This window comes from Myotis yumanensis, unplaced genomic scaffold (genome assembly GCF_028538775.1).
Source record: "Myotis yumanensis isolate MYYU_CA2020_CCGP unplaced genomic scaffold, mMyoYum1.0.hap1 SCAF_9, whole genome shotgun sequence".
Lineage (NCBI taxonomy): Eukaryota > Metazoa > Chordata > Mammalia > Chiroptera > Vespertilionidae > Myotis > Myotis yumanensis.
In genome coordinates, this window is record NW_027223760.1 from 38419029 (window position 1) to 38441052 (window position 22024).

The 22024-nt window shown below is 47.9% G+C and overlaps 1 protein-coding gene and 2 non-coding genes across 5 annotated transcripts in view; all 3 read right to left on the bottom strand.

The window, feature by feature from the left end:
- Positions 1-2409: 2409 nt before the first annotated feature.
- Positions 2410-2481, bottom strand: TRNAC-GCA (transfer RNA cysteine (anticodon GCA)). Its single transcript has one exon. It is a non-coding gene; the product is annotated as a tRNA-Cys (tRNA).
- A 1412-nt stretch (positions 2482-3893) lies between these two features.
- TRNAC-GCA (transfer RNA cysteine (anticodon GCA)) lies at positions 3894-3965 on the bottom strand. Its single transcript has one exon. It is a non-coding gene; the product is annotated as a tRNA-Cys (tRNA).
- Positions 3966-15822: 11857 nt separating this feature from the next.
- ZNF777 (zinc finger protein 777) overlaps positions 15823-22024 on the bottom strand; it is a 34806-nt gene continuing 28604 nt past the window's right edge. For all 3 annotated transcript variants that reach the window (XM_070424122.1, XM_070424124.1, XM_070424123.1), the window contains exon 6: positions 15823-21237. In XM_070424122.1, coding sequence (XP_070280223.1) covers positions 20069-21237 — 1169 coding nt within the window. In that variant the 3' untranslated portion in view covers positions 15823-20068. The remainder of the gene's footprint in view (positions 21238-22024) is intronic.

Consider the following 22024-nt stretch of genomic DNA (forward strand, 5'->3'; position numbering starts at 1 on the left):
TTTCAGGGTCCCTTTGAGAAACTCTAGCATACGTCTATCAGGAGATATGTACAAAGATGTTCATTGAAGCATCATTTGTAAAAAGACAGAAAATGTTTCTAGTATGTCCATTAATAGTGGAATAGGTAAATAAAACTTTTTCACTCCTATAATGTAATCAAATTAAGCAGGTAAAGGTGTTTAACTGAGAGTCCAAAATAAAATTGGTACAGGCACCAGGGGCAGGAGTGAGACAGTGCCCTGCGGAAATTTCTGTCACGTCTGATAACCAGATTACTCACCCAGCACCGGGGACAGAGGGTCAGGTTGCTGGAGATGAGACTATTGTCGAGAAACACTTTTCTTTTCCATTTTGCTTATTTTCTGGGACAAATACATTCTCCATCATATATGTTGCAAAATTCAATCTCTTGTTTAAGGAGTTTTTGTCACATAAAAATTTAAATTTTGGTATAATCAAATTTATCTCTTATAGTTTGCGATTTGGGGGTTGTGTTAAAAAACCCTTCCCCAGGTCATACACCTATGTACTATTGACTGGATGTTTGTGTCACCCCCAAAATTAATATGTTGAGGTGAGCCCTTTGGGAGGTGATGAGGGTGGAAGTCTCATGAATGGAATTAGTGCCCTTATAAAATGGGCTCAAAAGGTCTCTCTTGTCCCTTTGGCCACGTGAGGACACCGCAAGAAACCAGCTGTATATGGACCAGGGAACGGGTCCTCACCAGATGCCGGTACCTTGATCTTGGACTTTCCAACCTCCAGACTGAGAAATAAATTTCTATTGTTCTAAGACACCAAGTCTACTATTCTGTTTTTTTGTAAAAGGGATAAAATATGGCCAATATCTAGTGTCATTATGCTGTCCAACCATAGGGGACTGTGTAATTGGTGGAGTTGTGTGCCACACAGCCTGTGTGACTGTGCATGGCTACCCTGGCAATCACCTATCTTATACACGCCTGCTGTTTTCAGAGCTAATAACATATTTTTAAATATATTTTTACTGATTTCAGAGAGGAAGGGAGAGGGAGAGAGAGATAGAAACATTAATGATAAGTGTCACCGATCAGCTGCCTCCGGCACGCCCCCTACTGGGGATCGAGCCTACAACCCAGGCATGTGCTCTTGACCAGAATCGAACCTGGGACCCTTCAGTCCACAGGCCGATGCTCTATCCATTGAGCCAAACTAGCTAAGATTAATAAAACACTACTCAATTGATGAATGAGTATGTTCTCACTTCCTGGTTTGATGACCAGGAAGCTCAGAGATAATAAGCTTTGTAGTCATCAGTAGTAACTTCTTCTAAACATTCAGTCCTTGCCTTTTCTTTTTCCTTCAGTTTTGTGTTTGTTTGTTTTTTTGGTTAATCCTCACTTGCGAATATTTTTTAAAACATGTTTTTATTGATTTCAGAGAGGAAGGGTAAAGGATGAGAGAGAATAATTGATTGGTTGCTTTCTGCATGCCCCACACTGCGGATTGAGTCTGCAACCCGGCCTGACCAGGAATGGAACTGTGAACTCCTGGTTCATAGCTTGACACTTAACCACTGAGCCAAGGCGGCCGGGCCAGCCTGAGAATATTTTTTCCATTAATTTTTAGAGAGAGTGGAAGGGAGAGAGGGAGCGGGGGTGGGGACGGTGGGGAGTGGGGGAGAGTGAGAGAGAGAGAGAGAGAAATATAGATTGGTGGCTTCCCACAGGTGCCTGGACTGGGGCCAGGGATGGAACCTGCACCCAGGCACCTGCCCTTGACCGGGAATGGAACCCATGACCCTTTGGTGCCTGGGCCTACACTCTAACTATTGCACACACTGGCCAGGGCTTGCCTTCTGTTTTTAAAATTGTGGTAAAATACACATAACACTTTGAAGTGTACAGTTCAGTGGTATTAAGTAATTCATAATGTTGTGCAACCATTACCACCATCCTGCTCCAGAAAATGTTCATCTTCCCCAGCCGAAACTGTCTCCATTAATCAATAACACCCCCATCCTTCCACCTCCAGCCCCTGGCTCCCATGATTCTTTCCATCTCTATGACTTTGACTGCCTCATATAAGTAAGCCCTTGCCTTTTTATACCTGCTTGATCAGTTGGACTTTTATTGCATCTTTTATTGTAAGCTGCCTCAAATCCTATTTTTTGAAGCAAGCTTGGTATAAACAAATAAAATCAGGATGGTAATAATTAGGCACTAGAGAAACAGAGAAAGCCTAGGACAGACTTACTCTACCTCTCCAGCAAATGAGTATGGCTGAGGAGGTAAAAATGAAATGCATGATGAATGTCACAAGAGACACTTAAGTCTCTAACACAAGTGTTGGAAATTTAGATTCCATGAGGCTTGGTCTTTGGGATAACAAGGAGATATATTTCCACTGGAGTAAAAGTCAAATGACATAGGGGGCACCTGGATTTGAACCAGGGACCTCTTGATCTGCAGTCAAATGCTCTACCCCTGAGCTATACCCCCTCTTGGAATGGTTAGGCCTCCTCAGGACTTTTCTACTAAGCAGCCACACCCTAGACACCTATTATAATGCTTATTGAGCACTTACAATGTGTTAGATAAACTTCTAAGACCTTCATATGTATGACTTAAAAATTATTTGTGGTAGTACTGTCCCAACCATCACCACCATCACCATCCTTATCATGGATGACGGTGACACAGGGAATTGAAGCAACTTGCCCCAAATCACAGAGTAAGTGACGAATCAAGAGTTAAACGACTACCACTTCATCCTGCCACAACTCAGCTGCCCTTGGAGGATGGGTGTTTAGGGCTTTGCTGCCTCAAGGTCAACCCTTCTCCAGCCCTGTGACAATCAGCAGTCCCCTTCCCCTACCTCCCTGTAAACTCCTCCCCCTCTTATAATGGGGTTGCCCAAAAAGGCAGAGGGGATCAGAACTTTGAGAGGACCCAAGCGGCTTCTGGAAGTCAGAGCACTTGAACTGAGATTTTCTAAATGTGTGAATTCATTAGCTTTTGTACGAGTAATGTTTTCACATGGCACAGAATTGAAAATGTACAAAATAGCATACAGAGAAAAATTAAGACTCTGTTATTATTGTGGTGATCCTTTTGCAATATGTACACATATGAAGTTATTATGTTGTACACCTAAACTACAATTTTATGTCAGTTATATCACAATAAAACTGGAAAATATTTAATACAAGTAAAGTAAAAAGAAATCACGTAAGTCTAGTTAACATCCTTCACCATACATAGTTAGGATTTGTTCCCTTGTGATGAGAACTTGGGTGATGTACTCTCTCAACAACTTTCAAATACACAATATAGTCACCATGCTATACATTACCTCCCAAGAGTCATCTATAATAATAAAAGTGTAATATGCTAATTAGACTGGACGACCTTCCGGACGAAGCCAGGGCTGCGAGGGAAGCCCGGGTCCCAGGTGTCTACCCGCAGCCGAAGGGAAGCTGGTGCCAGCAGCCGGTGGAAGGAAGGCCTACTCTTGCACGAATTTCGTGCGTCGGGCCTCTAGTTTATCTTATAACTGCTTTGGTTTCCTCTTTTTTTGAAGTAGTCACAAACTACTGGCTAAACGACTAGTGGTAGTCATTTAACTCTTGATTCTGTCACTTTGTGATTTGGGACAAGGTGCCTCAAATTTCTGTGTCACCGTCATCCATGATAAGGATGGTGATGGTGGTGGTGATTGAGGACTAATGATGAAAACACCTATCTTGTAGTTTTCCTCTGAGGATGATATAAGAATGTGAAGACATATTTTAACAGAGGGCACAGAGTCAAGAGGAGAGGGAGGGTCCTAATTTCATTCTTGGGGGGATGCTGGATCTACAGAGACCAGGGAAGCCTGCTGGGAGCCTGGAATCCTGGAAAAAGGGACACAAAGGGGGCACCCGGATTTGAACCAGGGACCTCTTGATCTGCAGTCAAATGCTCTACCCCTGAGCTATACCCCCAGGTATGTGCTTTTCCTTCACTCATACCTTTATACTCATACAGCCACACCCAGACCATAAAAACCATCACAGCCTCTGCATCATTAGCTTCATATCCATTGTCATTCCAAACTGGCCTTTCTGCTCTGAAGCCCAATCCACTTTCTTTCCCAAGTTTGGTGAATCCATCCATAATTTGGTCACAATCTTTTGTTCACAGTGAGAGATAGCAGGGGTCTAGGTACCCTCTTATTACTGAGAGGGAAAAGCCCTTTTCCCACACCAAGCTCTGGGTCTGAGGGCCTGGCCCACCTTGTTCACTTGTCAGTTGCCCTCCATCTGTCATCTTGTCTTCATCCCTCCTTCTTTCTTTTTCCTCTCTTTCTCTTCTTTTATTCGCCACCTGTCTTTCCTCTTCCCACTATTCTCTGATGTCACTCACTGCCCACCTCCCCAGCCTCCCTCCTCTCCTAACCACCCAGACCTTCTTAGTCCTTTTTCTACTTCAAATGTTGTCTTTTTAAAACTTACTCATTACCTGAGATATAAATGGAAGACAGACCTAGTAAGCAAAACGTGGGCCATTTACTCCCCAAAACAAAATAGATGTCGGAAGCTAAGAAAACTGAAAATAACAGAGCAGTGTTGGAGGACTTGTCCTAGTAAATATTAGAACATCTACTGAAACCCAAGACTGAAAACAGCCCCAAGGACAGGACACCTGAAATCCGGAAGTGGGAGAACACCACGGTATATATGCAGATTTAGTGAAAAGATAATCACAGCCTACATGCTTAGCTGTCCCTTCCACCGGCCTGCTGGCATCACATTTCCTCTCTGATACAATTACATTTGCATTGTTTTCTCCATGGCATAAAGGTGAGGGCTAAAAAAATATAGAGGGCGATTATAGGTGACTTTTGTGTGTTTTTTGTTGTTGTTGATGATGCTATTAAGGTGTCTCCCATTTCCTTTCCTTTGCCCCAATCCATCCAGCCCCCTACCTCTTCCCTGGTCTTCATCACTCTGTTGTCTGTGTTCATGGGCTATGCATATATGCTCGTTGGCTAATCCCTTCACCTTCTTTTATCCAGTCTCCCCCCACCTACCTTCCCTATGATCAATCTGTATCATATAACCATGCCTCTGGTTCTATTTTGTTAATCAGATTCCACGTATTAGTGAGATGATATGGTATTTGCCTTTTTCTGACTGACTTATTTAATTTAGCATAATTATCTCCAGGTCTATCCATACTGTCCCAAAAGGTAAGAGGTCCTTCCTTTTTTACAGTTGCATAGTATTCCATTGTGTAAATGTACCACAGCTTTTTTATCCACTCATCTGCTGATGGGCACTTGGGCTGTTTCCAGATCTTAGCAATTATAAGTAACGGTGCTATGGACATAAGGGTGCATATTTTCTTTTTGATTGGTGTTTCAGGATTCTTAGGATATATTCCCAGAAGTGGGATTGCTGGGTCAAAAGGCAGTTCCATTTTAAAATTTTTGAGGAAACTCCATACTGTTTTCCACAGTGGCTGCACTATTCTATATAAGGGTGACTTTTTAAAACTTTCTTCTTTATACTCTTCTACTAGAGGCCCGGTGCACAAAAATTTGTGCACTGGGGGGGCGGGGGCGGGTCCCCCAGCCCGGCCTGTGGCCTCTCGCAGTCTGGGACCCCTCAGGAGATAACGACCTGCTGGCTTAGGCCTGCTCCCGGGTGGCAGAGGGCAGGCCCAATCCCTAAGTGCAGCCCCTGGTCAGGCTCAGAGCAGGGCCGATTGGGGAGTTGGGGCGCCACCTCGTCATGCACAGAGCAGGGCGGATCGGGAGGTTGCGATGCCACCCTCAGTCACACTCAGGGTAGGGACGAATGGGGGGTTGGGGCACTGCTCCCTGTCACTCACAGAGCAGGGCCAATCAGGGGGTTGGGGCGCTGCCCCCTGTCACTCACAGAGCAGGGCCCATCAGGGGGGTTGGGGCTCTGTACTCTGTCACACACAGAGCAGGGTCGATAAGGGGGTTGGGGAGCTCCCCCCTGTCACGCACAGAGCAGGGCCGATCAGGGGGTTGAGGAGCTCCCCCCTGTCACTCACAGAGTAGGGCCGATAGGGGAGCTGGAGCACCGCCCCCTGTCATACACAGAGCAGGGCAGATCGGGGGTTGGGGCGCTGCACCCTGTCACACTCAGGGCAGGGCCAATGGGGAGGTTATGGCTCTTTCCTGTCACACACAGAGCAAGGCCCATGGAGGGGGGTTGGGGCGCCACCCTCTATCACCCACAGAGCAGGGCCGATCAGGGGGTTGGGGCGCTGCCACTGTCACACTCAGGGCAGGGCCAATGGAGAGGTTATGGCTCTACCCTGTCACACACAGAGCAGGGCCTGTGGGGGGGTGGGGTTGGGGCGCCGCACCCTGTCACACACAGAGCAGGGCCGATCAGGGGGTTGGTGCGCTGAACCCTGTCAAACACAGAGCCGCAGGGCAATCAGGGGATTGGGGAGTTCCCCCCTATCAGGCACAGAGCAGGGCTGATCAGGGGGTTGGGGCGCCTTCCCCTGTCACGAACAGAGCAGGGCAGATAGGGAGGTTGTGGCCCTGCCCCCTGTCACACACAGAGTAGGGCCGATAGGGGAGTTAGGGCACTGCCCCCGTCACACACAGAGCAGGGCTGATCAGAGGGTTGGAGCGCAGCCACTGTCACACTCAGGGCAGGGCCGATGGGGAGGTTATGGCTCTACCCTGTCACATACAGAGGCAGGGCCTGTGGGGGGGGGCGGGGGGTTGGGGCGCTGCACCCTGTCACACACAGAGCCGCAGGGCGATCAGGGGGTTTGGGCGCTGCACCCTGTCATGCTGATCCGGTGCCAGGAGACCTCTCGGCTCTGCTGATCCCGGTGCTGGGAGGCATATTACCCTTTTACTATATAGGATAGAGGCCTGGGGGCAGGCTGGTTTGCCCTGAAGGGTGTCCTGGATCAGGGTGGGGGTCCCCACTGGGGTGCCTGGCCAGCCTGGATGAGGGGATGATGGCTGTTTGCAGCTGGTCACACACCCTTCAGGGTGGGGGTCCCCACTGGGGTGCCTGGCCAGTCTGGGTGAGGGGCTGAGGGCTGCTTTCAGGCTGGCGATTGACTGAAGCTCCCAACCGCTCCTTTTTTTCTTTTTTTTTATTTTATTCTGGGCCAGCTTTAGCTCTGGCTCTAGCTCTGAGGCTTCTGCTGCTGAGCGTTCTATAATGAAAACAATGTATAACTCCAGCTCTGAGATCCCGGTCATTTGTTTAGCTTCTATATTTGTTAGAATGTTTTAAACTGCCGGCTCAGAGGCCGGCAAGGCAGTCGGGGAACGTTGGAGTCCGCAGTCACTGAAGCAAGCAAGCCTCATGTTCGTTTCCAGCTGCCTGGCTGCCGGCCGCCATCTTGGCTGACAGTTAATTTGCATATACTCACTGATTAGCCAATGAAAAGGGTAGCGGTCATACACTAATTACCATGTTTCTCTTTTATTAGTGTAGATAGTCTCCAAATTTTCTGCATAAAATGTATTACTTTCAAAATCAAAACAACCAATAAATACTACAAATTTAAGCATATTCCCTTTTAGTAATGGCAAGCAATACCATTTCCTATTGACATAATTTCCTATTGTCATAAATAATTGCTTTATGATAAAAAGGATCAATGGGACACTAATTTGAGAAATATGCATAATTTATATAGCACTCATTCAAGCTTTTATTTTTTTATTTTATTTTTTTTTAAATTTTTAAAAAATATTTTTTATTGATATTTTTACAGAGAGGAAGGGAGAGGGATAGAGAGTTAGAAACATCGATGAGAGAGAAACATCAATCAGCTGCCTCCTGCACACCACCCCCTGGGGATGTGCCCGCAACCAAGGTACATGCCCTTGACCGGAATCGAACTTGGGACCCTTCAGTCCACAAGCCGACACTCTATCCACTGAGCCAAACCAGTGAGGACTCATTCAAGCTTTTAAACGGATATTTATTTCCATTTTTTGCAGATGAGGACATAGCTTCATCTGCTGTCTACTACCTCTCCAGTTAGGATGTGTGTCAATCTAAGATATTAATCAAGGTTCACATATGTCGAGTGTTTACTCTGTTGGGAGCACTGCATGGACAGCTTCCTCCCAAGAACTCTTTGAAGCAGGTAAAATTATTGTCTCCCATGAAGTAGCTAAGATTACCCCTATTTTACAGATGAAAAACATTCAGTTGATGCCAGGGCTGACCAGCAGACCCTGAGTGAAGAATGAATGGATTACTCCAACACGTTTGCTGTGAAAGAGAGGGCTAAGGGACTGCCTGGCTAAAGGAACCAGGCAGCCTCGATTGCCTGCCTCATTAGGCTTTTATTGTAACAGCAGTTTGAGATAAAGTTTATCTTTAAGATATAATCAGTAGGGTAAGTAATCTTGGGAGAACACACATGTTTGTAGTATTCTTGAAGCAAGGACACCCAAAAATTTAAGCATAAGGATTCCAGTAAACACCTGGGGGTCTGCATGTGCACAGACTTGTTTGGATAGGTCATTCAGCATTCTCCTAAGTCAGAATTCTGATAAACAGGGCAGGTGGCCTTTGGCGCACTTCGCTTTTCTCAGAATGACCTCCTTACAAACTTTCCAACCAAGTCTTGTGTGCTCCCCAACAAGTTGAATGAATGAAAGTTTCATTCATTCAACAAACAGTAAGGACCCATTGCATCCCAAATTCTACTCTAGGCACTGAGGGCTCAGCAGTGAACAAGGCAAACAAACACGGTCCCTGCCCTCATGGAACTTCTATTCCGAGAGGTGTAAGGTGGCAGATAGCAAATACATGAACCAGATCACTGCAGACACTGAAAACACTGTAGGGAAATACTAGTAAAGCAGGGTGGTGTGATGGAAGACGGTGGAAGTTAGATGGGGTGCTCAGGGAAGTGACAGTTTGAGCTGAAGTCTGACTGATAAGAAACCAGTATGTAGGAATTTGGATACAGAACATTCCAGGCTATGGGTAGAATGACTGCCAAGGCCCTAAGGCAGGAACTAGCGAGGCAGGATTATGGAGCATAAACAGTAATAGTGCAGCTGCAGGGAAGGGACAGGGCAGGACAGAATGGAGCAGAGGTCAGAGAGGTGAGGCAGGTCACAATATAGGGTCTTGTAAGGCATGGTCAGCAGTGGGTTTTATTTCATGTGCCACCTAGGGAAGGGTGGAGCCTGGTCTGAATGCAGACCTATCTCCGGCCATGTGCAGGGGCCACTGCTCTGAGGCCTTCCTCATGGGCTTTCTGCAGTGGATTTCCTGGGACCTGTCATCTCTGGCCTGTCCTATCGTGATAGCCTCTTTGGCCACGATTTTAGGTTTGTTATTGTTCTTCCAGTTGGCCTGTTCCTGTCCTGGTGGAGGCCATATTATACCAGAGGAGGCACATGCAAGGGTGACACACTGTCACTCAGATACCTCTTCAAATACCATGTGATGAGTGCTGTGAGCCCACAGACCAGGGCAGGGTGACCCTAGTCCAGTGATGGCGAACCTTTTGAGCTCGGCGTGTCAGCATTTTGAAAAACCCTAACTTAACTCTGGTGCCATGTCACATATAGAAATTTTTTGATATTTGCAACCATAGTAAAACAAAGACTTATATTTTTTATATTTATTTTATATATTTAAATGCCATTTAACAAAGAAAAATCAACCAAAAAAATGAGTTTGCATGTCACCTCTGACACGCGTGTCATAGGTTCGGGAGAGCTTCTCTGAAGAAGTGACATTTCCACAACACCCTGCAGGAGGGAGGGAAGCTAGTTAGGAGGTGAGTAGTCCAGGAGGACCAGGCAGCCTGGGTGGAGCCAGGGCCAGGGCGTCTTGGAGGTTGCATAGTGTCTTACCATTCATGTCCTCCCAGGAACCTCAGAATGTGACCTCACTTGGAAATAGGGCCATTGCAGATGTAATTAAATTAAGATGAAGTCATACTGGAGTAAGTAGGCCCTTAGTGCAATATGACCGTTGTCCTTATAAGAAGAGACACAGAGATAGAGACACACAAGGAGAAAGCCAGGTGACACTGGAGGCAGATACTGGAGTGATATGTCTCCAAGCCAAGGGACGCCAAAGGTTACCGGCCGCCACCAGAAGCTGGGTGGGAGGGTGGAACGGATTCTCCCCGAGCTTCCAGTGAGAACCAACTGCGACCTCACCTTGATTTTGGACTTCTATCTGGCCAATAAATGTCCGTTGTATAAGACCATCCACGTTGTGGTACTTGGTGACAGCAGCCCTAGGAAACTAATAAACAACTGCCCAGCCCAAGATAGGGCTGGAGAGGCAGGCGGGGCCTGGTGGGCCCTCAGGAGATTCTGGATTTTACCCCAAGAGCAACGGGAACCACTACTCTTAGGGCCCTGGCTGGTGTTTTCAGTGGTTAGAGCATCTGTCTGTGCACAGAAGGGTCACAGGTTCAATTCCTAGTCAAGGAGGAGGCAACCAACCAACCAGTGAGGATTAACCAAAAAACAAAACAAAACACAAAACAAACACCACAGAACACCATGAGCAAATGTGCATTTTCAAATGATTCCGCTGGCCCAACATTCTCAAAGCATTGAGTCAGGCCTCACAATATTGGCCCAGGCCACCGTTCCAAGGCCATGGTCATCACTCACAAGGAACCAGGTGATTCTGTGTCCTCCCTCTCCCTCAAGGGGCCGCCTTCCCGATTCCCACCTCTGCCTGCAGGTACCCACCAGAGAACAAGTGTAAACGGATGCCCTTCTGGAGACGGGTTTGGCAATATGCATAAAAAGCCTTAAAAAAAAGTGTCCATATCCTTTGACGGGGCAAGTCGACCTCTTGGACATAACTAGACAAATATTTGAAAATGTTTCAAGGACCAGGAAAGGTCCAGCCCATCACCAGGGCGCTCCTCAAGGTGCACCCACCTACCTGCACGTGGTGGAAATGCATCTGCCACTAGCTTAACTGACAGTCGTTAAAAGGACCTGCCGCCCGGGAAAGGATTTTATAAACGCTGCCGCTCGCTCGGGTAAATTCCTGGGGCCATCCCTCCTTTCTTTGTCCCCGCGCCCCCGGCACTGGCTCTGTACCCCTGTCCTCCGTAGTGGCTTTGCGCCCTGGGGGTGGGGCTCGCTCGGCTCCGTTGCACCCTGCTGGGCCCAGGGACCGGCCCTTTGTGTGCACGCCACCCGCCCGCATCTGCACCACTCACGGGCCCCAGCGGGCCGGGCGTGGGGGGAAACCAGCAAACGCGGGATACTGGCTGGTCTCCGGGTGCAGCGGCCCGGCTCCGGCACTACCCCGGGGTTCCGGGGACGGCCCTTCCCAGGCGCCAGACGGCGACCCCGCGCCACCACCGAGAGGCCGGCGTTCCTAGAGCGGCCGCGGGCGGCCAGGTGCGGCGCCGGCCTCGGGCCTCCGGCTCCGGCCGCCAGGGGGCAGCACGGCCCGGCGGCCCCACGTGGCGAGGGCGCCCCCAGCGAGGCCGGAGCAGGCGGCGGTGCCGGGGTGCGCGCGGCAGGGTTCGCCGGTTGGCGAGCGGAGGCTCGGGACGAGGAATTCAAATAATTCAAGTCATTAGAAATCAAATTTACAAACTACACATACATTTATTTAAAATATCAATCTATTAAAATATGTAGCGGTTTTTAGTAACCCCAGCCCCCGTCGTCCCGCTGCATCGCCTCCAGCGCCTGCGGTACAGACACTGCACGTCCTCATTGCACAGGCGCTCACTCGGGCCCAGACGGGGGGTGCACGGAGTCTCAGGCAGGAAGAGATGGAGCCAGGAGGTCGACGAGGGAGGCTGAGGACAGGACAGGGCTGTCCCCGCGGGGACCTGGCTCGGCGGGACTTCCAGGGACGTCTTCAAGGGTTGGGAACCTGGGATTGGGAGAGGCCGCTTCCTGAGGGTCCCGGCGCCTCAATGTTGTGCCGTGTGTGTGTGTGTGTGTGTGTGTGTGCGCGCGCGCGCGCCGCTGCTGTAGGGAGCAGGAGCTCACAGCAGAGCGAGGCGACTTAAACCGAGAGAAAGCCTGTGCAAACAGACCAGTGACTACGTGACAGCTCACGGCCAGCAGAGGAAGAGTGGGAGGGCGCTGGGTGCCAGGGAGATGCCAACGGCTCCATCTCCCTGCAGTCTAGCTCTGCTGCCTGCCCCTGACTCCTTCTCAGGGGGCTGGGTGACCTTCCTTCAAGCCCCAGCAGCCCAGAGGACTGCTGTCATCGCCGGAGGCACCCTGCGACTGTGGTAAGAGGATTTGGTAGCGATGGGGGCTCTACCTAATATCAGAGGAAATAATGCAAGACGTGTTTATTGTATCTTTTAAAGGTTTGGGATTACCTTTAATGAAGAAAGTTATCTGCATCCCAACAGGACACATTTAGGATTTTACCTGTGTTTTTTCCTGCACTGTTATCTGTGGCTTTTGTGCCCATTCATTTTTTAACTTTTATGGAGTCCCTTGCAGGGCCAGACCCAGGAGCAAGCAGGGAAACGGAAGCCTGTCTTTGGGAACATTGGGCACACATGCCACTGAGTGTGCCCGCTGAGCCCAGGGAAGCAGGGAGGGAGACCCTCAGAGCTGCCTGCAGCCAGGCTGTGTGGCCCAGGGTCCTGTAGGGCTGTAACTTGCATCTGAATCTTCCCTTGCCTTCAGTGTAGGCGTTTGCTGCAAAAATAACTTTAGGGATCCTTGTAGCTTCTGACAGGGCTTTTCTGGACATCTGTGCTGCTATTTCCCATGCCTTCCAGGGATTCTTGGTGGGTGTCAGCTCGCTAGATTCCTGGATGAGGTTATAGGGACTCCACACTGTCTGCTGAGACCATCTGCTCAGTGGAGATTATAGAGTAGAAATGCAGGTATAGCCTTAAAGGAAGAAATAAACTTAAGAAATCCTGTGTCGGGGTAAGAGATCAACCGAAGGACTTGTATGCATGCATATAAGCATAATCAATGGACATAAGACACTGGGGGGTAGGGGAGGCCAGGGGATTGTCAAGGGCGGGAAAAAAGGAGACATATATAATACTCTTTGTAATACTTTAAGCAATAAAACAATTTTTAAAAAAAAGAAATCCTGTGTCCTAGCAAAGAATTAAGTAAGCATAGCATGTGTCACTGGATAAATTAAACATATGGAGTTTGGCTTGAGACTGGAAAAAGTTAAAGCAAGGGAGAAGGATGGGCAGGATTTTCCCAGGGCAGGGTTTGAAGCAGCTTCCTCCTCTGAGACCCCTCAGAGCAGCCTCCAGGCCCCGGAGAGGGCCAAGTAGGTGGGTTTGGCTCCCACCCACTCCAATTTCAGCTCCTCTGCCTCCAATTATTTTACATATGTAGCTTCTGAAAATGGTTCTATTTAAACAAGGGATTCTGAGGCTAAAAACAACAGCTTGAAAACACACATAATGCCCAGAAAATTTGGCCAATCATTATAAACCTGATAAAAATTTTGTGTCCTGAATCTGAAAAATATGTGAGAGATTTATTTTCTATAGGGAGGGGTTAACTCTAAGACTTAGAGTCTAAGTAATCCACTTAATTTCGCAGGTGTGGAGGTGGTTAAAAGTCCTCATATTGGGTGGGAAATAAAATGATTTCTTCTGTTACATTTATGGATAAGAATTGATACCTTCTCTTAGAGAAATAAGGGATCATTCAATTCTAAGATTAGTTTTTATTAGTTTTTATTGGAACTCAGAAATCCCTTTAAAGTGACAAAAAAAAGCTAACAATGGCCTTTTTATTGGGAGGGGGGTTAAATTAATTCTGTTATGCAATTATTACCTGACTTAATCTTTTTGGTAAAATGAACACCCAAGCAAGTTTGTATGCAGTTTATGCTGTTCCAAGATTGAAGAGCTGGCAGAGATTTGGGCAAGAAAAACTTGTCTATTTCTTCTCACTATGTCTACTGTTTGCATCAAATATACTGGCGATTGGTGTGATTTGGTCTGGATATTGACTTGCTTTTTTTAGTGGTACTCTGAAATGTTTGAGATTTAATTTTTTTTCTAGCTTTATTTCAAAATGTATCATAACCTTTGGCTTGGTAAGGCATCAATACTTCAAGATAAACAAAGGAAACCACTGGGTTAAAATGGGAAAGGAATAATACTTTTAGTGGGACATTTGTTATTAAACTGCTCAGAGGGTAACTATGCCAACCAACTTACGGCTTTTACTTTTGGACAAAACTAATATGACATTCAGTGATGACCATCCATGCAATGAAGATAATAGAGACATAAATTTTTTATCTTAGAACTTAGAATTTGCATAAATAATTTACCTGCAGAAAATTTGATAATGGAATCTTGTGGTTCTTGGATCAAACCTTCAGCAGAATGAATGGTAAATGTCACATTTCATAACCTGTTTAATTTCCTTAATTGAATTTAGCTTAAATCCAATCAATTTCAATCCTTGGAGGGCATAACTTTAGTATTTGTGTATCCTGAAAATAAAGAACTGATTGAATATGGTCCTTTAAAAGGTTGTATACTTATTAGACTATACTGATCCTAGAAGGAAACAGTTTGTTATCCTGAAATTCATTATTTAAATAACATTACTTGTGAGGGTAATTTTCACTGGTACATTTTGTCATTAAAATTCAACTTTCTGCCGAAACCGGTTTGGCTCAGTGGATAGAGCGTCGGCCTGCGGACTGAAGGGTCCCGGGTTCGGTTCTGGTCAAGGGCATGTACCTTGGTTGCGGGCATATCCCCAGTGGAAGATGTGCAGGAGGCAGCTGATCGATGTTTCTCTCTCATCGATGTTTCTAACTCTCTGTCTCTCCCTTCCTCTCTGTAAAAATCAATAAAATATATTTTTAAAAAAATTCAACTTTCTATTACCCTAGTTAATAGACAGTTGTGGTACTTCTATCTTGCAGTTTGAGTTAGTTTGAGAATTTGGCCATTATTTTATAAAGAGAAGCAGTGCATTTCACATTCATGTAATAGTAGGGGAAGGAATGGTGAGAACCCCAAGAGGTAGTATAAGCCCAAAAGATTAGACTCAGGGTGTGAGTGCTATTTTATTAGGGTATGGGTGCATTTTCCTTATACTCTACTTCACTCAACTCCTTCTCTGAGGGTTAAACAAATGGCTTTTTAGGTCCCAACATCAGAGACAAATACAGAAAGGGAGACTTTGCCTTGATAGATAGCCTCTTCCCAAAGTTCCTCCAGAAGAGAGGGGATCAGTTTTAAATGGGGGCCAGCTGGGCGTCCAGACACACCCATTCTCTCCTGGTTAGGTGAGCTGGGTCCCCAGTCCCAGTGTTGCTGGACTGGCCAGCCAGCGAGCTATCTGCTTTCAGCCAGGTCTGGTACTTACACAGGACAGGCAGAGCTGCCAATCAGAGAGAAATAGTACTGTTTTGCCTTTTTATTAAAGATCCATGTTGAAGAAATTGGGAGGCAGTATATAACAGCAATTAACAGCACATACTTAGGTTTAAATTCTGGCCATGTGGCCTTGGGCTAATTGCTTAATCTCTCTGAACTTCATCTGTAAAAGGGGATATGAATATGAGCTCACAGGTTGTCACAAGATAAAACATGACAGCGTTTACTCAGCACAGTGCCTGGAACATGGTAAGAACCAGTGATGATTATTATTATCCCTAACAAACTCGAGGGTAGGGTCTGACTGCTTCCTGGAAGTTTTCATGTGAGGCCACTATCAGTACTACTTGATTTCATTTTTCTTTCCTCTTTCTTCCTTCTTTTCTTTTCTTTTCCTTTCTTTCTTTCCTTCCTTCCTCCCTCCCTCCCTCCCTCCTTACCTTTCTCTCTTTTTCTTCTTACTTCCTTTCTCTCCCCCCACCCCTTTCCCTCTCTCCCTTTTTTAAAAAATTCTTTTAGGTTGGAGTTACCCTTTGTAGAAAATAGAAATAAAAAGGTTAGATTCTATTATGTTTTAACAAAAAATACTCATTTCAAGGAACCTAACTAGAACTAGAAAATGCAGAATCGATTTTTAAATTTAAATCTAGAGATTCCCACTATGCCTGGGAAGCAGCAAGAGGCCTCAGCACCAAAACACTTTCCAGAAAGCTGGAGGAGAGGCCTTGGCCTGATTCACCGTTGCCCTGGCAACAGTAGGGCCCAGAGGCCTCTGGCCCTGATCCCTTAATCTGAAGAGCCACTACCACATTGCCTCAGGAAAGGTCCCCGCAGACACCTGGCTAGTTAAAGCTACCCTAACAGGAGGGACAGAGAAAAGATGGAGGTGGGCTCTTTCTGCCTACAGGTCTCCATGATGGCTTTGACTCTCCAGACTCCCAAAGGCTGAGTCTAGAGAATTCGGCCACAGAATCTCCACCAGGTTCTAAGCGTGGTCATGGCAGTGGATGGCTTCCTGATCCTTTGTTTCTCCATGAAGGTCAGCACAATGCTTTGCACACATATATTAATAAAAATGGGGGCTGTGTGACAGTGAGCATCCCTAAAGTGCCAGGCCCTGCTCCATTTGCTGGCCTCCATGAGTGACCAAGCCAGCACAGGCAACCTGCTCCTCTTTGTCTCAACTTCTCCAGTTGGAAAACCATAGGCTGGACACCAAGGCCATTTTTGCCTCTAAAAGTTTTATTTTCTTACTACATTGATAATTTTGACAAACATATGGCACAGAGCATGTTCTGCTTATATGTTGTTTTCCTTCATTTTGTCTAAGAATAAAATGGAATAATTTGAAAGAGGCGCTGGCTTTCCTTTTTTCAATAATCTTTCAGGTCCCAGGGAAAGAACTTTGTGGCCAGGCACATGGACTTCAGAATAAGACACAGGTTCAAATCCTGGCTCTACCATTTGATTGCTGTGTGACTTTGGGCCTATTTAAACTCTCTGAACCTCAAGCTCCTCGCCTATAAAACGAGTCAAACGATGCACACAGCAGAATTATGCATTGTTTAGAAGGCAAAGTCTTCTAAAGTAAGATGTGCTCAATAAGTGGCAATTATTTTCTGGTACAGAACCCCATGGGGCCAGTGGCAAGTGACAATTTAGGAGTTTGAAAGTCTGGCTTTCTAATTAAATTAAGGGCACTCTTGGGAAGCACTATGAAAGAGTACCAGATGCCCAGTAAGGAGGGTATTACCCACTGCAAACTCTGGCGAGCGTGAGGTGAGTTGAACGGCCCCCCCCCCGCCCCCAACAACTATGCTATCGTGACCCAGTGTAGTTGCCTATGTGGTTTGATTTGAACTTCCTCACATGAAAATAATTTTCCACTTCTGCTTGCTGGGGAGATTTCCTTTTCAGAGATTCATTCTTTTAAAATACACTGCCAGCCCACCACCTCTGTGAACTTCTGTTTTAACGAAATTAAGCTGGCATTATTAGCTAGAAGCTCATAATGAAATTTTAGCTTCTAGACAACTTCTATCAAAACTTTAGTAGGTGCCAATGCCTTTGCTATGTATTTATTCTTTGTTATTTAAGCCTCAGAACAATGGGAACTTTGTTATCCCCCTGAACAGATGCGGAAGTTGGTATTCTGTTAATTTGTGCAAGTTCACACAACTAAATTGAAATCTACATCTGCTTGACCCCAGAGGCTGTCCACACTTTAGTGACCATCTCTGTAGATGTCGGCCTCGGACCACTATGGAACTTATGCCAGGTGGAAAGTGAGAATCATGATGGTATCAAGGTGTCAGGATGAGGAGAGGGACAACTGGAGTACAGGGTGCTGGATGCTTAGAAGGAAGAGGCCTGAAGAGGGGGTTAAAGCCCAGGAAAGGGAGATAGGGACACAGAGATCCCCTGACAGCCCAGCTCCACATAAGAAGTACCAGTCTTTGACTATACTGAATCCTTTACACCAGATGCCTAGAAAAAGAAAGCTTGTTAGCACCATTCTAGTAAATGCATAACAAATGAAGTTACTCTCTGAGTTCCTACCCTGGATTTCATCCCAAAACATCATCTTTCACTTGAGTCAGAATGTTTCCAGCACTCTTTGGTCTTCAAATTCCAGGACTAGTCAAGATTTGGAGCAGCAATGGCCCTCCACTAAATATTTCCAAAAAATCTCTGCTAACACCTCTTCAAGGCTTCAAATATGCTGGTGTTCAAAAGAGCCATTTCCTCAGTCATCCTTCAACATCATCATGACCCATCCATTGAATACAGTTGGTTCTCCCATGTCTATGGTAGGATTCCTTCTCCAGGTTCAGTCTTTTGCCATCTATTTGCATCAATGTTCTCTCCTGCTCAGCAGTCTTCGGTGATTTCTCATAAAAGGTCAAATTCAAACTCCAGTCTTGAAGTCTGAGATCCCTCTGCACCCCAGGTCTACTCCAAGCCAACCTTGTTGACCCTGTTTTCTCTCCACAAGTTCTCTCCCAAATCAATCACTGTTCTCTCATCAATTAGAGCCCACTTTCCACACGTCCTAATACCCCCACCCAAAGGCCTTCCTCATTTTCCTCATCTATGGAATTCTCCCAGTCCACAGATCCACCTCCAAGGAGAAGCTGTCCTGACTTCTCCAGCTCCTGTGGTCAGTAGAGCACTGTGTGCTTGGCACTGTTTCCTGCATATAAGTCCCTGCTTCTGGATGTGACTCCTCTCCAGTTGGTTCTGGAGATCCGGATTAAGACTGGCCACCTCTCCAGCTCTTTGTGCCAACCCAGCCTCTGCCCCTGCTCTGGCTGCCTGCCTTGATGTCCTACCATCCTTTTACAAATTTGCACTGTAAACAGAGAAGTCATATCTTTTCAAGTATCAGCTTTTGGGAGTCACTTCCCCTTTCCGTGCTTTATGCATCTTTACAAGGAAAGGAGGTGGGTTGACTGCTATGGTCCTTTCAGACAATAGTGTAGCATCTCCTCCCTCTAATTCTCCTGTGCGTTGCCCCCTCCTCCCCACTCCCAGACTCACGACTTAGTCTGCCTACTTCTTGTCTCTCAGGTCAGTCTCTCTGCCTTCAGCGAAGTCTGGCCTCCCCAGTTCTCATGGAGGAGTGGGGTACTCCATTAGCCTCCATGAACTGGCCCATATTACCTGAATTCTCTCTGGGTCACTGCCAAACCCAGGAGCAGAATGAGTCATTTGCTCTGTGGGCAATGGAACATGCCTGCATTTTCTCTAGGCCTCGCTAGATGGCAATTGGTAATGAATACCCAGCGAAACCAGGGTGCATTCATGCATGTAACAAATCTAGAGAGTTTTAGGGCAACATACAAACAAAATTAAAAAAAGTCCAGAATGGTGTCTTCTTTTATGGTTTCCCCTAAGACTGGCCCCAGGGGCCTCTGCACCCCTTCCCTATGCCTCCCTGCCACCAGCCACACCACCCTCCAGCCACATTTCAAGCTCAGCAGGCTGCTTGGTCCTGAGGGAAGCACCCAGCTTTTGCTGTAGGACCATCTTTCCAGGCCATGCTAGACCTGTCACTCTTCCTGCCTCCTCCTGAACTCCCACCTGTCTGCCCACATCAGGGCGCCAGGAGCTTCTACACTTCCACAGGCCCATTCACTGTTTCAAGCTCCTTAGCCCTGTCTCTCTTCGATTTTATAATCAGTGGGATCTGCATCCCCTTCACCATCCAACATAGGGAATAAGCACATAAAAGGGACTTAAGAAAACCTGTCAACTGACACTAGGCACATGATGTCAACTGACACTAGGCACCTTCTCAACCCCTCCCCTTCAAAACCAAACAAAAACGGCAAACAGGAAACACTCATCTTTTAAAAAATTACTCTATTATTATCAAATAGAACCACAGTATCCAAAAGGTAATTATAAAGTTCTATCCCCAACTAAGTGCCCTTGCACCGCCCCTCCCAGTGGCAGGCGGCCAAATCACTCCCCCCGTGCTGATTGGTTTCATCCATTTTATTGTCAAGGAAATTAACAGCCCGAAGGGGTTCCCCCAGGTCCAAGCTCTCCCCACCCCTGGAGCCCCGGTAAACACGGCAGCAAGCGACCTGGTCTCAGGACTCCTGTGTCCTTGGGAGGAGGGACGAAAGGAGAGGGGGGCTCACAGCAAAGGGGCTGGGGGCTTAGAGGGATGCCCTGCCCGCTGGGTTCAGGCCTCTGGGCAGGCAGGCTGGGCGGCGGCTCATTCGCCTGTGTGGGTCCGCAGGTGGTACTTGAGCGACTGCTTGTAGCGGAAGCACTTTGCGCAGTGCGTGCAGGGATAGGGCCGCTCGCCTGTGTGGGCGCGCTGGTGCTCCAACAGGTGATGCTTCTGCGTGAAGCGCTTGCCACACTCCGCGCAGTGGTAGGGCCGCTCGCCTGTGTGGATGCGCCGGTGCTCCAGCAGGTGGTGCTTGCGGATGAAGCTCTTGCCACACTCTGGACAGGAGTGAGGGCGCTCCCGGGAGTGCACGCGACAGTGGTTGGTGAGCTTGGATTTCTCGCTGAAGCTCTTCTCGCACTCGGGGCACTTGAAGGGCCGCTCGCCCGTGTGAGTCCGCTGGTGGCGCAGCAGGTGAGAAGGGCGGCTGAAGCTCTTGCCGCACAGACTGCAGATGAAGGAGACTTCGTGTTTGCCCGCATGCACACGCTGGTGGATGACCAGGCTGATGTGCAGGCGGAAGCTCTTCTTGCACTCCGGGCATGTATAGGGCCGCTCACCCGTGTGCGTGATCTGGTGCTTGGTCAGGCTCGACTTGTGGCTGAAGCTGCTGTCGCACTCGGCGCACTTGTAGGGCTTGGGGCCGCCGCCACTGCCTGAGCTGGGCGACTTGGGGCGTGGCTTGAGCGTGTGCTTGGAAGCGAAGCCTGGCCCACGCTCTGGCGACACGTAGCCTCCACGGACGCGATGGATGCGCTGGTGCAGCGTGAGCTGCTGCTTGTGCCGAAAGCTGACCTCGCACTCAGAGCACTGGTAGGGCCCCTCCTTGATGTGGTTGCGCTGGTGGATGATGAGGTTGATCTTCAGCCGGAAGCTCTTGCCGCACTCCATGCAGGTGAAGGGCCGCTCTCCACGCCGGTTCCGCTGCTGCTGACTCGAGGAGCTTCGGTTGTCGCTCATGTGCCGGTCACCCATGTGCCGGTCGCCATGGGACATGGGCGCCAGCCTCTTCACCACCGGGTTTCCTAGCTGCAGGGGCGGGGGGCTCTCCTCGCCCTCAGGGGACAGCTCCCCTGGCAGCGGGGTCTGGTATATGCTGGCGCTGTATCTCCCGGACAGCTCCCCGAGGTCCTGCAAGTGCTGCGGCAGCTCATCCTCCTCCTCTTCTTCCTCCTCCTCCTCCTGTTCCTCGGTTTTGATCACGATCCCCTCTGCTCCAGGCACAGGAAGGGAGAGACAGCAAGAAGACATTAGCTGCTGCCTAGCGCTGGCAACGCGAATCTAGGAAAGCATCGCTCCATCCTCACCAACAAGCATGGCACAAATATTGTCTCCCTAATTCCTTTCTTTGGGACAAGACTTTCCAGTGCCTGCCACTGTGATCCCCACAGCCACAGGGTTGGATAAATAACCAATATATCCATTTGGTTCAGGAATGAGCCCAGACCCTCTCGGAACTTTACGTAAGGCGAGTTGCTGGTGCCCATTTCCCACATTGCTAATAATCAGAAGGAAAGAACACCAGTATGTGAATCCTCTTGAGGGGCCCCCCAGATCCAGGTGCTGAGGTTGGCATACATGTGAACCTACCAGTTATTCAAGCCCATAAACTAATTTTCCATTTAAGCTACTTAAGGGTTGGGTTTCTTCCCGCTGTATCCGAAGGGTCTTGACTCATCAAGTTGTCACCGGGTCTCCTCTACCTGAACTCAGCTCAGCCCCACTGGCTACATCTTTTCTGACTCAACTGGAGATTTCTCCTCAGGTACCTTTACTCACCCCCCCCCCCCCCCGTTCCCATGTCTCCAAATCGTGCCCATCAATTAACACCCAGCTCCAATCCTCTCATCTCCCTAAAACCTTCCCTGATCATCCCAACCTGCAGCCCTCAGCATGTGGGGTGCACCTCCTCAGGACTGAGAATTCAGCCTTCCCCTGCAGCATCTCACTTGCACAGGTGGATGACTCACCTGCACAGTCAGGCTCTACCAACCCTGA